The sequence below is a fragment of the Podarcis muralis genome, chromosome 16, assembly GCF_964188315.1.
Source record: "Podarcis muralis chromosome 16, rPodMur119.hap1.1, whole genome shotgun sequence".
In the NCBI taxonomy this organism is placed as follows: domain Eukaryota; kingdom Metazoa; phylum Chordata; class Lepidosauria; order Squamata; family Lacertidae; genus Podarcis; species Podarcis muralis.
In genome coordinates, this window is record NC_135670.1 from 3152689 (window position 1) to 3169980 (window position 17292).

The window sequence follows — 17292 nt, forward strand, 5'->3', positions numbered from 1 at the left end:
GCTTACCAGCGGGAAGGTAAACGGCGTTTCCGTGTGCTGCGCTAGCTCACCAGATGCAGCTTTGTCACGCTGGCCACGTGACCCGGAAGTGTCTCCGGACAGCGCTGGCCCCCGGCCTCTTGAGTGAAATGGGCGCACAACCCCAGAGTCTGTCAAGACTGGCCCGTACGGGCAGGGGTACCTTTACCTTTTACCAGCTAGCACAGCCAATGGCCAGGGATATGATGGGTTGTATTCCAGCACAGGTTTCCCTCTCTGGCATTAGAAGCATGAAATGCTTGATTTTCCTCAGGATTCCCTTGAAACGGAGCACATGGAATTGGCTTTTGTCAACTTTTGCCAAGGGCAAATTAGCAGAACAGAGTCCAGTGAAACATCTAGAACTGTGTTTAAATAGTTAAGTGAAGGGTCTGGTTATAAAAACCCCTCCCTCTACTTTTGACAAGAGAGATTTCCTGTTATGTGAAAAAAGTTGCTTCAGAAATTGCCCGATCTACCCTAACCAGGAAGCACCCACCTTTGACACAAACACTGCACCACTAACTAGAAACAGAACTTTGCAGAAGGTGCAGATTTGCATATTTCCAGGGCAAAGCTTTGCATAGGGCCAGAGTGCACCACCAGCACATTCAAAGGCATTACAAAGTTGGTGTGGAGGATTGTGAAAATGGTTTCATACCTCTTGTCTTAAGAGTCACAGCACTTAGAAGGGGAAGACTGCTTCTTATATAAATTCAGGACCCACCCTATTCCTATGACTGTAATCTGTTTTCAATTCTGAATTTTAAATTGTTGCAATCTGCCTTGAAATCTGCTAGTTAAGGGCAGGTGGTGGTATTAGCAGTAATAAAAATAATAATGTAAAATACAGCACTTAATTTCAAAGAGACTACTGCAATATTGCACTAATATACCATATTTTTCTCTCTATAAGACGCACCAGACCACGAGACACACCTAGTTTTTGGAGGAGGAAAACAAGAAAAAAATATTCTGAATCTCAGAAGCCAGAACAGCAAGAGGGATCGCTGCGCAGTGAAAGCAGCAATCCCTCTTGCTGTTCTGGCTTCTGGGATAGCTGTGCAGCCTGCATTCGCTCCATAAGACGCACACACATTTCCCCTTACTTTTTAGGAGGGAAAAAGTGAGTCTTAGAGAGCAAAAAATACGGTAACTCTCACCTTTTTTTAACTACCGTTGAAAAATGCATATAGGCATAGATATGCTAAGAGAGCTATGGATAAAGGCAGTGCAGTAGGGAAACTGAAGCACTCCTGATGCTGTTTGACTGCAACTCTCACCAGCACCTAGGGCTGTAAGCTTACCCACCACCGATACAGAGATACCAGTCATGGCAACCCCAGGGGCATAATCCAGGATCCAGCAGTAACTGGCTACTTTCTCACAAGCCAGCCAGGGGTGCTCCCCTCCAGAGCCAGCTGCAAGATTGAGTGACAAGAAGGAAAGAAGAGAGGCAGCAAATGGCCAGGCCTTCTAGTAGAGTTTGGCCACAGAGAAGGCAGGATGCATACAAATATAGCTTCAATTGTTTCATGTTTCTGCCTTAACAGAAGGCACACACTGCAACCACCTGTGAATTGTTTTATTGGACAGTTTATGTAAACAAGAAAGTCTGACCATAGCACCATGTTGAGTCTATGCTTTGTTTTAGGTTTTCACATCTGCCACAATCTGGTCTAAACAAAGCTAACAGTACAGCAAAGACTAAACACAATCTAGTCAAACTGCAAAAACAACTTAACCTCTTGCTCCTATACTGAACCCTTCTGCCTAATAAAGAGTTCAAGAAACTCCAAGTCTACAAGCCCCTCTCATATTCTCCCTCAAAGATTCAGATTTATTCCGTGCATAGGCCATAATGTCTTACATTGCTAACTCATTTGAGAAATTTTATTCTTAGAGACAAGTATGACATTCTTTTGTAAGTTTAGCTTAAAATAATTGGCTTTAAAGAAAGCAAGAATCAAAATAAAGAAGGTTAAAAAAAACCTTAAGATTTGTGGAAATGCCTCCCCTGGCAACCATGAAGAAAGAAAACATTTTAAAGAACAAAAAGGAAGGCGCTCAGCTGTACTTAGATGGTTGTTCAGTAAAGTCACCTGGCAGAACCAAGTTGTTATTGAAGTACGTAGAAAGGTAGGCCCAGATTATGTGACATTTAGAGGGCTAAAGAATAAAGAGCTGCAAAACCTGAATCTAATTACATTAAAAAAAACTCTTTTACAACCTTTCCCAAAGATAAATCTCTTTTAAGAGTATACAATTTGTACAGTTTCAGCTACAAATGTACATACATTTCTGCTGACTTCCCCGTGAAGGTTTATACATATTTACACTATTGCGCTCCATGTCTTGTGATAACTTGGGAGCTATGGCAGTGTACGCTTCCAAGGGGAGGGCAGAGAAGAACAGGAAACAAAAACTGAAGGGAGTACATAGAACAGGATCAGCCCTTGATGCAATGAGATGGGTTCAGATTTTGGAGTTTTCTCTCTCCACAGCAGACACAACACACACCTGTGCCAGCGAACAGATAAGGCATTTGCAGTGTTCACCTGAAGGTCCTTCATTTTGCTCACCGCACAATCTTGCACGTCACCCCTAACACGCCACTCTCTTCTCTGAAGGTGATAATTTAGATACCCCGCTTGGGCGTATGGTCACAGTTCTGTGCAAATAGAACACTACCGAGCACATCCATCAGTTCTTATAAGCCCAATGTGGCTGTGGGTTCATAGTCCAAGCCCAAGACTGTGCTCAGGTGGGCTTCAGTCCTCTTAGCTCCACCACTGGAGGAAGCGGAGTGCGTGTTCCTTGGCTTGAAGGATCTACTCCCAATTTGTAAAGACATCCTTGTTGATGACATTCTAAAACTGACAGTTCAGACCAAACTTTCCATGGGATTTCGAGGTGTTTCAATTCTCCCGTCAACTTTCAAAGAACGGCTCAGTTTTCTAGTCACAGTAGAACAGGATAGTCCAAGCTAGCTCCTCACTGGGAGCACTCCTTGACTCACCGGATCATGTAAGCCAAACCTGCTCCTATTCCAGCCACGCCTGCAAAAGCCATCAGAACGCTTCTGATGCTGCCTTCTACGTCCTCTACGTGAAAGAAATTAACAAATCCCTCCTAGAAGAAAGAATTGCATTGTTAATTGCTTTTAAGCACTGGCAGCCATGTGTTTCTGACTGCTTCAAAGAGAATTCGCAGCAAGAATGGAAGGTAAAACCACGTACTGAGCAAAGTCCAACATCCAGCAATTCTGAGTCCAATCCGCTCCCCATTTTCAACAACCGCAACCACGCACACACAAACAATGTTCCCTTTGTGGGAAACCAATTTTAACGTAGCTCTTTTAAACATCTCATGACAGATATTCACTCTATTTATGGAGAGTTAACATAGGGAGGCAACCCTAAAATCTGATGGAGCATGCATTCACTTCCAGAAAGATCAGCTACAGGAAGGTATTGGGGTCTCCAGGTCTGGATTTTGACTGGGAAGAGTTACAAGGGAAAGGGGCAGCACAACATCATCTACCATTCAGGCCCACCATGACTCACTTACCCAGGCATTATTGTTGAGGATCCATTCCCGCTTGTCTGTAACCAGAACCTCGGTGATGAGCTCTGCCAAACGACCGATGGCACTCTCCTGATTGATGCGCTTCAGATGCTTGGCAACAAAGGCACCAAAAGAGATGAGAGTCACAATTCGACCCCAGTTTGTTATGCCGTCACTGAAAAGGTGCTTTGCAACTTCTGACACAGTCTTCAGGTCATCCTCTTTCTTTATTTCAATTTTCCTAAGCATTCCTGAAGAGAGAAAAGATGGGAGTGAGCAATAAGGAACACAGGTGAAAATACTGAAAATCCCACATTTAAGTGTGCAAGAAGTTTTAACAATCAAAATCATTAACAAAGCAGTTTGGTTTTCTCCCCCCCCCCCCATTGCTCTTTGTTTTTGGAAGGATGGAGGTTGTAGTACTTGGTTGAATGAGCAATGGATGGTGGGTGGGCACTGATGTTTAAAACTCGGGGTCAGAGCCTGAACAGATGGAATGTTGATAGGATAAGCTTGCTCAGAAGTCTTCTTGGCAAGAGCTTCCCCCTCCCCAATGAGACAGGGAGTGAATGTGCTGTCCTAAGTGGGAGGCAATTATTACTTACTTTAATTCTGGGGCTATATGAGTTTTTATCTGGTCAGCTGTCTTTGTTGTACAAAGTGATTGGTTGGGATTTTGTAACTGTAGGCTTTTATTTGATTATCAATATACTGTATTGCATTTGATTTCTATTTTGTGCTGCTTTAAAATTCTGCTGCATTGTATTTGCTTCCCATGTTGTACATTGCTTTGAGATTCGTTTAAATGTTTTTCACTTCCCATTTTGATGTTCTACTGTTCTTTTATTTTGACTATCGCTTTATGAATTCATTTGAATACAAAGTGATTGTCTGAATAAAAATAAGTTCTAGCACTTCCTGAGAAGAACATGAAAATGTTCTAGAGCTGCTTTAGACTTGCAGATCAGCAGCTGCCTGTTTCAGAGTCCAATACTCAGACAAACTTAACACAACTCCTACATGCAGCCACTGATATCTGCAGCCCTAGACCAAAGTCCAGCTCTAGCGTCTAAGTAAGTGCTGCTTCAACTATTTTTTAATACAAAACAAGGTGTCCAACAGTCGTCATGCTTTGAGCTAGTGGTTCAAGACTTGAACCCTGGCAGTACAATTCTGTCCTTAAGGGTTAAGCAGCCTTCAACTATTAGCCACTGATACTTAAAAGAAACTTGAGGAAGCTGAAATCCAGAAGTCAACAAGGAAGTGACTATAGCTAGTTCATTTTCATGATTCAGGAACAGGGATGCTTGCATCCGCATTTAGGAGTTGCCCCAAAGCAGAGACATTATTGTACTGTGGAGAGGCAATGATTCGGAAGGCTTAAAGCAAACCATTTAACGTAAGTCTAATGAAATTTGTTCTTATACACTAGATGAGTGAGCCAAGTCCTAACCCAGAAAACAAACAATACCTCTGTGGGAAGTCTGTGCCATTGTGACTTCTGTATATGCAGGATGTAAGGAATGTTCTACAGGACATCTCACAAATAGCTACTGTCAAAAGTTTTTCTTGCCCATCCACATTACAAAAACCTGAGCAGCTCAGCCACAAGGGTAGCTGGGAGGGGATAGACAACTGGAGGACACTGACTTAGAGGTGGCAAACCATAGAGGCTCTCTAGGAGTGTTCAAATTACTGGAGGTTATTTTAAGGCTACTTCCCAACTCTACATAGTCAGTGCCCTAGCTAATGTAATATACTAAAATAAAGTCAAATGAGAATGGCAAAGTGCTGGTAAATAGCAAACCTGCTCCAAAGCAACTCAGAAGGAAGTTAGTTGTTCACAGCAGGAACCAGCTAATCTTTTATCACCATGTTTACAATGAATTATATTTCACTTGCTAGGCAGGAGCAGGATGTCAGCAAGAGCTAATCTGTACCCAGATTATCTTCTTCTGCCTGCAAGTTTCTCCCCACCCCACAGTCAGGTGAACTAAATTCAGTTTCGTTTCTGCTGGGCTTGGTGCTTTCACAATGACTCCTTGCAGAAAAACAGGGTGGGAAGGCAGGCTGGGCCACCCACAAACTTCTGGCTGCCAGGGTGGCCTCTCAAGAAGCCTGAACTCTACTGAAGATCAGGAATCTGGCCCAAACTGCACAGAACTGCAGTCAACCAACCAGACTCAAATGTGCAACCTTTCAGTCCATGGACACACCAGGAACTTTCCCTTCAACATCCCTATTTACTCTTTTTAAACTCTGGACACTCTTCCAATTCTTTTTTCATAAGAGCCCCACCATTTCTCCCCTTTACTTGACCCTCCAACACATTCCCCCTTCCACCCATCAATTTCCTCACTGCCCCCCCCAACTTTGCTACATTCCCATCCCAAGGACGCCCTGATCCACTATGTTTAGCTCCTCACCTTCACTCCCCCCCCCCTCAGGCAACCTGCTTTCCTCCCTCCCCTCTCCCAACCCCTACTCTAGCACTTCACCAGCCCTACAGGTGCTCACCTCCACTTCCATTCGCCCCTTACAGCTGACACCCCCAACTTTTCTTTGCCCCACACAAGCTCCTTTCATGCTCTTCCCTAAACACACCTTAGGGAGTGCTTCCCGTCCTCCTCCTTCCCCACAGTCCCTTTCCACTTCAGTACCCTGCTGCACTTCCTGCTAGTGCTACTGAGGATTTGTTTTTGTTTTTTTTATAATGATAAATCTTGTATTAGTTTTTGCGAACCACCTTGGCTGCTTTAAGAGAAAGGCAAGATACTAAAATGTCAGTAAATGTGAGGTGCTGATACAGTTTCCTCCTCTCCACACCCCATGACTTAAGTCCCCCATCAGTTATTACTCCTCACTGTTTCCTCCCAAGCAAGCAAACGCCCCCATTTCCTTCCCACACTCATTCTAAGAAAGCCACACCTCAACTTCAGTGTATGTAATTAGAATAATTTTATTTTAAATGTTGCTTTTCTCTTCAGCCACCCAGGAAATATTGCTGGGGAGTTTCCCAGTCTGTCAGCTTGCCTGACTGGCTTCAACTAGCAGTCAGGCACTTGGTGTCAATAGGTCCCAGGCAGTGGGGTACACTTCCAGAAGATTAGGCAGGCATCCTCTTGAAAAACTGTTTTATGCCAATGGGCCTCTGCAGAGGCTTTTATTTTCTTAAAATGAAGCAGCCATTGTTATGGCTATTCTGTATTTTTTATCTCTTCCATAAATGTTGTTGCATATGTCTCTGGTATTTTGTATCTGTAAATAGTTCCCACAAAAAGGCCGCCCAAATGTGGCCCATGGCCTTCTGCTTTGGGCTTTCCTCATGGGATAAATGAGTCTTTACCAGTTTGTTAGGCCTATGGTCCTTTCTTGAATGTACTTCCTGTTTTTTTTTTGTATATGTTTATCATCTTCATTGAAAACAGCTTCTGTTTCATTTATTTAATGAGGCATCATCATAGCTCAAGGACACATTCCAGCCAGGCGAAGAACACATAAGCATGCAAAAGTCAGAGCCTGGGAAAAGGGGGTGTGATCTCAAGAAAAGGCACAATCCCCCCACCCTACATCATCATCATTATGGACAGAATCTAGCTTGGGCTGCTTTGGGGGCAAGTTATAATCTCCCCCAGCCCTTATTTGTAGATCCCTTCTGGCTTTCTTCTTCCCTTGACCTTTTTCCATCCCCAATGAAGGGTGCCAATCTGGGATTAAGAGGGGGCGTGGCCCCAGAACAGACTCCTCCCCCACTATTCATTATTATGAATAAGAAATGATTCATCATTTCTTCACCAGCCATCTTTCAGGCACCCCTTCCATTTACTCCCCCCCCCCGCAAAAAAAATAAGGCCCAGCAAAAAAGGGTGCCAACCTGGTCCCGTCGAGGGCAGTGCGCGGCCTAAAGAACTGGCACCACGCCCACCTCCTACGGCTCTTGTGAGCCGCCCTGGCCCCTTTCCGGGGCGGCTTGCAATAACCTCGACATCATTATTAAACGACTTAGAGGCCACCCTCTTGCCCCTCATCTCCCCACTTCCTCCAACCCCCTCCCTCCCACCTTGGCCCAACTGCGATTCCAGCCCCCGCGGGGGTGGGGTTGGGCTAGATGACCTCGGGGTTCCCCCTCGGCTCCAATCACCCACCTTGGAAAGCCAGCTGGTGCTTGTCGAGGATGTTGTCCCCGACCCGCCGGAGGGTCTCCAGCGCCTGCGCGGCGCCCGGCGAGGAGGCGGCGGCGGCCTCCTCCTCCTCCTCGTGGGTGGTCCCCAAGCGGCCCAGGAGGCCCTTCAGGATCTTCTTCCCGCCGCCGCCTCCCGGCGGCCCTTTGGCGTCGCCGTCGCCCGAGGCGGCCTCGCGCAGGTACCGGCTCACCAACTCCAGCGTCACTTTGCGCAGGTCGTCCGGTGCGGACGCCACTGTCGCCGCCGCCGCGTCGTCGTCGTCGCCCTGCGCGGACGGGATGGACTCCAGCGAAGGGGTGGGCGAAGGCAGGTCTCCGGCCTGGGCGGCCTGGGCCTCGGCCTCGTCGTCGTCGCAGCCGTCCAGCTCTCCCTCAGGGAGCGCCAGCGCCAACGGCCGCGCGGCGCCAACGGCCGCCGCGGCGGGGGAGCCAATCAGCGCGCGGGGCGCTACTTCGAAGGGCCCAATCCGCGCCAGGGGCCCCGCCAGGGGCGCCCCTGAGCCAATCCGCGCCAAGGGCCCCTCAGGGAAGACGCTGGCCCCCCAGCCGCGCCCAATCCGAGGCGAGAACGGGCCGGCGCCCTCAGAGCGGCCGTTGGCGGTGAAGACGGCGGCCGCCGCGGCTGAGGCGATTGGGGCTCCACTACTGCTGCCGCCTCCGCCGGCCCCCGGGGAGACCGGCGTGGCGGGCGCCATGCTCGGTGCGCCCCCACAATACAACACCACCGACTTCTTGTTAAACATGGCGGCCTCCTCGCAGCTTTCCGCGAACTCCGAAGCTCGTCGCGCAGAGCTGTGAGAGGGGAGCGGCGGCGGCGGGGAGGGTCTTATAAAGGCTCTGACGCGCTGGCGTCAGAAGGGACGTGGCATACGACGTGGGCTTGAGGCAGTGACGCGGAGGGGAGGGGGCGTGGCTAAAACAGGCCACCATAGACGTTTAAAGGGTAGAAGGAGGAGCCCGCTTTTGTATAGGGCGCTTCTTGGTTGCTCCATTGTTCGGGGGCGGGCAGGTGGGGGCCGGTTAGCAGTAGTAGTAGTGATAATAATAATAATGATTAATAATAATGCTCAGGGCGGCTAACACCAGTAAAATTGCAGTAAAAACATAATAGAGGGGAAAAACCCAATTTAAAACACAGGTTAAACTGCAATTTAAAATGCAGCCTCATTTTAAAAGTAGCCCGTAGTAGTAGTAGTGATGATAAATAATAATAATAATAATAATAATAATAATAATAATAATAATAATAATTATTATTATTTTATTTATTCCCCGGCCAGAGCCGGGCTCAGGGCGGCTAACACCAATAAAATCACAGTACAAAACATAATAGGGGGGAAAGAGGGGGGACGACCCAATTTAAAATACAGGTTAAAATGCAGCCTCATTTTAAAAGTAGACCATAGATCAAAACCATAAGGGGAGGGAAACATGAGGGTCAGACTGTGTCCAAACCAAAGGCAAAGCAGGCGTCAGGGTGGTTTCCCAGGAGATTGGCCCCTTTCTTTCTGATTGTTTGTTCTTCTGTCCCCTTGCCAATCTAGTCCAGCATCCTGTTCTCACAGTAGAGAGTTCCCCTAAGAGCAGGGAGTGCATAGGAGATCCGTGGCCAAAGTTTTGCAGTTCTAGATTAGGGTTTTGCCATACTTGATCAGGCGGTTTTGTTTTTTGGGGGCGTTTCTAGGTTAGAGGTTTGCCATTTTAGATTAGGGTATTGCAATCCTACATTAGGGTATTGCAATTCTAAATTAGAGTTTCGTAGCCCTAGTTTGTGGGCTTGCAGTTCTAGATTAGCATTTTCCATTCTAGATTGGCGGTTTGCCATTCCAGATTAGCGGATTGCCGTTCTAGATCAGGCAGGGCAGAAACCAGGAGCGGATGTCTGAGCAAAAAAAAGCTGAGGCTGAAAGTTGAGTTCTGAAACCGAAAACTGGAACTGTAAACAAGATTCCTGGGCTGAGCCGTGTTTGCTCTCCCATATGTACTCTTTACCCTCCTTCGATTCCAAGGGTGCGTCTGACCTGTTCAGCCACTGTGCAAACACTTGGCTTCGGTTTCTGGATTCTGGGAATCTGGTGGAAACAAATCTCCAAAGCATGAAATCTGCACAGCCATGCTGTGGGCACCGAGAGAGGAAAAAACTGGATTTCAGAGCAGCTGTGATTTGGGATACCAGGGAGCCTACCCACAAACCATTGGCAAAGAGAAAACAAATGGAAATAGCCAAGCAACTACCCTTAAAAACCTCTGTCTTATTTTGTGTGGAATGTGTAATTTTTAAATGTGCAGCCCATTGCCCATATATTTCAGGTGGGTTTACAACGCCCCTGCTGTGTAGTCCAGCATTGCAAGAACTTGGAAAGAGAGAAAAGCTTACAACAGTCCTGCAATGTTGTCCATTGCTATGACTCCCATATTGCAGATTGGGGCCTTTCTGTGCTGCTGCGACTTGAGAGAGAGAGCAGTTTACAACAGCCCTACAATGCAGTCCAGTGCTTAAAAATCGCAAGGCTCATCTGGAACTGGATATGGAGTTATGGGACAAGACCACCCACGTAAAACACCCCCTCAGCTCGCAGCAAAGTCTTTCTCTGTTCAAACTACCCCGGGGTGTCTTCCTCCCTGGGCCAAATCCAGCGCTTGATTTCATGCAGAAACGTCACCCTTAGTTGACTCACTTTGAAACTGACAGGTTGCAATGACCTGCTGATATGAACAGGTTTTCAACACTGAGGCTGTAACCCTTATACACATTTGTGTGGGAGGGAGTTTTATTGAGGTGAAGAGTGTTCACCTCTGAGTAAGAACAGGAAAGAGGCTTACAGCATCTGAATGGAGTTAACCAATTTTTATTATGGCATCAGCTTCCGTGGACCAGACCCCCCTTAGAGTGCTGTTGTGCTGAGGTCATGCTTGAGGGTTTTGCATAATAGGCATTTGGTTGGCCACTGTGAGGACGCTGGACTATGATGGGCCCCCTTTGGCCTGATCCAGTAACCAGGCTCTTCTGACTTTCTTATGGAACCCCCAGGTCCAGAGGCAGTCTATCTAGATTCCTAGGTTCTCTGCGGCATTTGGCCACTGCGAGGACAGGATGCTAGACTTGACAGGCCCCTTTGGCCTGATCCTGTTGCGGGGCTCTCCAATCCACAAAAGCTGATGCCGTCATAAAATGTATCAGCCTTTAAGGTTCCACGAGATCCTGTTGTTTTTGCTCCATCAAACCACCATTGTCCAGAAATTGTTTATTTTGAGGAGACAGGTACAGGATGGGGCTATAAATGCCACACTTAAGACCTGGGTTAGGAAGAGGAAGAGCTCTTTCTAACATGGGGTAAGGTAAAGGTAAAGGGACCCCTGACCATTAGGTCCAGTCGTGACCGACTCTGGGGTTGCGGCGCTCATCTCGCTTTATTGGCAGAGGGAGCCGGCGTACAGCTTCCGGGTCATGTGGCCAGCATGACTAAGCCGCTTATGGCGAACCAGAGCAGCGCACGGAAACGCTGTTTACCTTCCCGCCGGAGTGGTACCTATTTATCTACCTGCACTTTGACGTGCTTTCGAACTGCTAGGTTGGCAGGAGCAGGGACCGAGCAACACCCCGTGGCAGGGATTCGAACCGCTGACCTTCTGATTGGCAAGCCCTAGGCTCTGTGGTTTAACCCACAGTGCCACCGGCATCCCGCGGTACTCTCCTATAAATCCATGGACTCAAAAGTTACTCATGGCCACCAGTGATTTCAGTCGGTGTCCTCCCAACACTAAGCAAAATTGGCCTACCAGTGTGGTGTAGTTGTTAAGAGCATCAGATTAGGACCTGGGAAATCTGGGTTCAAATCCTCACTTGCCCATGGAGCTCCCTGTGGGTGATCTTATGGCAGCCACCACCTCTCAGCCTGACCTACCTCACAGGATTGTTGTGAGGGTAAAATGCAGAGTGGGAGAACAGTCACTGTTATAAGAATTTTAAGGTCTTATATATCTCTAATAAATGTTCATAAATGTACCAAGCGAACACATATATAAATATATAAACCACATGTCCGAAACCCATAGGAAAAGTCCTAAAGCCATTTTGACTCTTTCAGTCACCTCAAATATTTCTCTGCAAGGTAAAAGGAAATGCAGAAACCTCCCCATTGTCTCTGTCCTCACAAATCCTGCCTTAAGGGCACATTTAAGGTGTGAATAGGGTGAGCCTGTGACCTGGCTCAGGAATTAAGTATTATTTTTACAAAAGAATGGCCAGGCTCCACAGGTAATCCAGTCAAGTGACCATTAACAGGTAACCTGGCAGACAGGGTAACAACAACGCACTCAGATTTCTGTTGTAGACCGCCTTTTCTGTGATGTATCTATGATGTTTCTGGGGGTGGTCTTGGACTCCAGGGCGGGTAATTTAAAATGTCTATATAAGGGCAGGCACACCTTTGTTCTGGGTCCTCTCTCTTGCGTGTGGGGAGTGAGGACCCTGTTGCAACAGTTAATAAAGATCAGGCTTATTAGCTGCTTTGCTTCTCAATATTCTCTGGTGGGTCTCTGTTATTTTCTCCTACCAATAGAGAACCTACAAAAGGACTCTATATGGGCTTTTGGGTACCCCATAAGGGAAAAGGAGCAGTGTTTTTTTTTTACTTATATCAATCACCTTGGGCTCTTTGGAGGAAAGGTAGGTTAGAAATGTAACAATAAATAAAATTAAGGAAACGAAATAAAATGTTGGAGTCCCTCCCCCACCGGTTGAGTTTGATGGGTAGCGCTCACTTCTCCCTCCGCCCGCCCCCCCCCCAGAAAGAAAGAAATGGTTCAGTCTACAATTTAACATATCTGTGTTGAACACTGAAGCAGCGAGGCCACAGGAGAGGTGGGAAGGATCAACAGCTCCATGGAACTTAATGGTAGAAGGCGGAGCCAAGCTGGAAAGGGAGGAGTATCTGTTTTGGGGGGGAAAGCTCAATGGGTGAAGGATTTGGGTTTTTCCCTCTCCCATCAATGGAAAAGCAAAGAGAGATCTTGAAGGAGAATAGGAAGTATCTGTGTGTGTGACTCACCCCTGGAGAATGCAGAATGCTTTGTTATGTAATGCTTTCTCAAGGGGGGGGGGGCAGAGAGGAGAAGGGAAACAAGGTCTCAAAAAGAGGAAGGGGGGGAACTTCCCCTAGAGACCGAGGAGAACAACAAACATTGGAAACTTCCAGCAGCTTCCCGAAAGGTCTATTTTCAGCACCCGATAAAAGGAAATGATGCATTTTAAAGAAAAGCGCACTTTAGTGTGTGTGCCATAGGGTCTTGGTGGATGCAAATTCCTCTATGAGGGCATCAGAAGAGCACATCCCACAGTCCCTTATACTCCAGCATCCTGTCTTTTGCGCTTGGGGTCTTTGAATTCTACTTGAACAGGTGTGCCGGCATCTCCCTTACCTGAAACCATGGAGAGCAGCTGCCAGCCTGTGCAGGCGTTACTGAGGCAGATGGACCCATGGTCTGACTTGCACTTTGGCAGTGGCAGGCCCCTTCCTTTCCCCCTGTTTAAACCGGCTCTCTCTATCTCTAGAACCATGAGGAATAGAAGCTTATCTTTAGGCCAAGGGCTGCAGCTCACTTGGTAGAGCAGATTAGAGCAAGCCGGGAGCACGCAGGTTCAATCCTCAATATCTCTAGGCAGGGCTTGGAATATCTACCATCTGAAAGCCCAGTCGCTGCCATTCAGTGTGGACAGCCCTGAGCTCTGTGGATCTGAACGCAGCTCTGTTTAGGGAAGCTTTTAATGTTTTAACAGACTATTGTATTTCAATATTTTGTTGGAAGCCACCCAGAGTGGCTGGGGAAACCCAGCCAGATGGGCGGGGTATAAATAAATTATTATTATTATTAATTATTATCATTATTATTATCATTATCATTATTATTATCATTATTATTATTATTATTCTGTCTTGGTATAAGGAAAGAAAGCAGCAGCAGATGAAAAGGGAGCTTGCCCGCTGCTCATTGCCACGGGCACCTCGTCCCCATAAACAACAGAGGTGCAAAGAGTTTTCTGGGGATTTCTCAATGTTTTATTTATGACTGAGGTGGATGTGAGGTGGCTTCAGTGAAAAGGGTTTGACGGAACCCACCCACCAGATTTTAGCATATGTCCATTCCCCCCACCCACCCAAAGTCTAGCTCGCTCTGCCCTCTTTCCTGATTCTGCACCGAGCATAACAGGATGTCACGTCTGCGCTGGAAAGTGATGCTTTTTTTTCCACCGGATGTTCAATCCCCCACTGCCGACTTCTGCAAAAAAAAAAGCACCAGCTGATTTTGCAGAAATATAGGTCAGGAGGTAGAGGCACCCCAGACAAGCCGGTTTGTCCCAGATGACGTCTGTGTCTCGTGGAGGGCATAGGGTTTTCCGAAGTGGTCATTGGAACCAGCAAGGATGTCACCGTTCAGCTGATCGTCAGGGCTTGCAAAAGGGCAGAGCGGCTGCTCTGCATGCAGAAGGCCCCAGGAGAGCAGCTGCTAGTTAGTGTTGACAATATTGAACTAGATGGTTGGCACCCGTCTGTCTCGGGAGAGAACGGAGGAGTGCGCCTTTGGAGGTCAAGTCAAACTGTTGGAGACTTACAGCGCCTGCTGTGGCTGTAGAGACCGATACGGGAGAGACATGTTTTGTTGCAGCCGGGGCAGATGAAGATGCCCGGTTCTGCTGCTGCAGATGCACCACAACGTTTCTTCTCTCTGCACTGCTCCCAGCGGTCATTCCTCCTCTGGTCACTGCTATGAATGTCCGACCTGTCTGTCTCCAGGCACTGTGGTCATCTGCAAGGGATTCCCACATGGCGGTGTCGATACTGCCAGCCTTTGCGTCACATTTGCAGACATCTTTGTGACACAGAGCTGGTCTCTCAACGTCCTTGGGGATCCTGCCATCTTCCAATCTGTGCACATGGCCAAGCCAGCGCAGACGTCGCCGAGACAGAAGCGTGATCATGCTCAGAATTTAGGCTTGGGAGAGCACATCTTTGTTTGAGACTCTGTCCTGCCATGTGATGCCCAAAACCATGGCCTAACTTGGTACAAGCTTCCTATGTTCATATTTAAACCAGCTCTTTATTCAGAATCACGAGGAGTATAATATTTTTAAGGGGAAGACTGAAACCATGGACAGCCACTACCAGTAAGCACCAACAATACTGAGCTTAGATGAGCCATTAGAAACAAAAATACATTTAGTATTTATTTTAAGGCATTTATATACCACTCAGTTGTCTAGTATTTCTAAGCGCTGTGCCTAAAAATGAGCCATGCAGAGAATAAAGTAAAAAAAATAATCATAAATGCCCAAGAGACACCTGCTAGAATAAGGAAGTATTTGTTGGGCAGCTGAAGTTCAGCATGGAGTGGAGCTGTCATGTGAGAGGGAGTTCCACAGGCCAATGAGACCAACTGCAGATCTTCTAGTAGTTACATCTCAGCCATGGGTGACCATCAGCAGAGACTCCTCCCAAGATCTCAGTGATCAGGTAGGGATACAAGGGATCAGGCAGTTGTCAGACCAAAGGCCAGGGGGAAATGTGTGAATATTATGACTTTTCTGGAACCTAGGGTTGGCGCTCGGCTCCCCATCTCTCAAAGGGACAAAATTTGTTGCCAATTGGAACAAAACCTCAGCAAAGGTGAGAACCAGCATCTACCTCACTCTGCCCTAGGGCAGAGCCGGCCCCGGGCAGCCCACCCTGAATTTCAGTTGCGACTGAAACCAGCAGAGGTGACACAGAGACGAAACCATTCGCTCTGCGGGCTCTAAGGACTGTCTTTGAAAGACATGCCCGCTCTTATGTAAGCAGATTTAACAGGTCGCTGGAGATTGCATCACCGCAACCCTTTTGTGGGAACATACCTGGGGAAATAAAATAAACACCAGCGCATAGCTATTTTTAAAAAGTACATGCCGTATTCAGATGTCACAAAAATGACGTATGACAAGCCCAAACCTGTCCTGAGTTGCGCTTAGGGACTGCCAATCATCTCTCTCTTTTTTTTCTATTTTGAGAAAGGTGCAAATAGATTAGCAAAACACAGTGTCTGCCTCCGCCTCCTGGGAAAACCAGAAAAACTCACCTCTCTATTAAACAGCAACAATTGCTCATGGATCTGAGCTTCATCTATACAGGGTGGGGAGCAAGTTTCTAGCCCTCATTGCGGCAGGAAAATGCTTGACACCAATGAAGGGCAGGGACAACTCCCAAAAGCCTCAGGAAGCATGGCCAAAGGGTGGAATATAGTGAGGGACGTGAACGAGTATCTGTAGAAAGCAGTCTTCTGTACAACGGATAGCTGTCAACTTACAGATTTGAAAATAAGGGACCAGCAGCCTCGAAAATAAGGGATCAGCAGCCAAAATAAGGGATCAACAATTACTTTGATAAAATACATACCGTATTTTTCGCACCATAGGACACACTTTTTCCCTCCTAAAAAGCAAGGGAAAATGTGTGTGCGTCCTATGGAGCGAATGCAGGCTTTCGCTGAAGCCTGGAGAGTGAGAGGGGTCGGTGTGCACCGACCCCTCTCGCTCTCCAGGCTTCAGGAAGCTATCCGCTAGCCATGGGAGACCCAGCTCTCCCACGGCTAGCGGAGAGCTGCATTAATCCCGAAGCTTGGGGCGTGCGGAGCTCAGCGCGCCCCAAGCTTCTGGGTGCCGGCAAGGTCTCCGCTAGCCGTGGGAGAAGCTTCCTGAAGCCTGGAGAGCGGAGACCTTGCCGGCACCCAGAAGCTTGGGGCGCGCTGAGCTCCGCACGCCCCAAGCTTCGGGATTAGCGCTCCGCTAGCAGTGTCTAGGGTGCGGATAGCAGCCTGCTTCCCGGAGCGTCGGGCACCCTGAAAGCAGAGCGCCCGGCGCTTCGGGAACACATCCGCAGCGTGGGGAGCCTTGCAGGAGTTCCCCGCAGGGCTCCCCACGCTGCAGATAGCAGCCTGTCGCCCAGCGCGAGGGGCGCCCTGAAGCAGAGCGCCCCTCGCGCCGGGCAGACATCCGCAGCGTGCAGAACCCTGCAGGAGTTCCCCACAGGGCTCCCCACGCTGCGGATAGCAGCCTGCTTCCCGGAGCGTCGGGCGCCCTGAAAGCAGAGCGCCTGGCGCTTCGGGAACACATCCGCAGCATGGGGAGCCTTGCAGGAGTTCCCCGCAGGGCTCCCCACGCTGCAGATAGCAGCCTGTCGCCCAGCGCGAGGGGCGCCCTGAAGCAGAGCGCCCCTCGCGCCGGGCAGACATCCGCAGCGTGCAGAACCCTGCAGGAGTTCCCCACAGGGCTCCCCACGCTGCGGATAGCAGCCTGCTTCCCGGAGCGTCGGGCGCCCTGAAAGCAGAGCGCCTGGCGCTTCGGGAACACATCCGCAGCGTGGGGAGCCTTGCAGGAGTTCCCCGCAGGGCTCCCCACGCTGCAGATTGCAGCCTGCCGCCCGGCGGGTGGAGCGCCCTGAAACAGAGCGCCCCTCGCGCCAGGCATACATCCGCAGCGTGGGGAGCCCTGCAGG

General features: G+C 48.4%; 1 protein-coding gene across 1 annotated transcript; it reads right to left on the minus strand.

Moving 5' to 3' along the window:
- Nucleotides 1-1588: 1588 nt before the first annotated feature.
- Nucleotides 1589-8579, minus strand: MCL1 (MCL1 apoptosis regulator, BCL2 family member). Its single transcript, XM_028709081.2, has 3 exons — nt 7731-8579; nt 3589-3836; nt 1589-3150 (listed from the first exon to the last, which is right to left on the minus strand). Exons 1-3 carry the CDS (start codon nt 8509-8511, stop codon nt 3034-3036), a joined length of 1146 nt encoding a protein of 381 aa, XP_028564914.2. The 5' UTR covers nt 8512-8579; the 3' UTR covers nt 1589-3033.
- Nucleotides 8580-17292: the final 8713 nt, after the last annotated feature.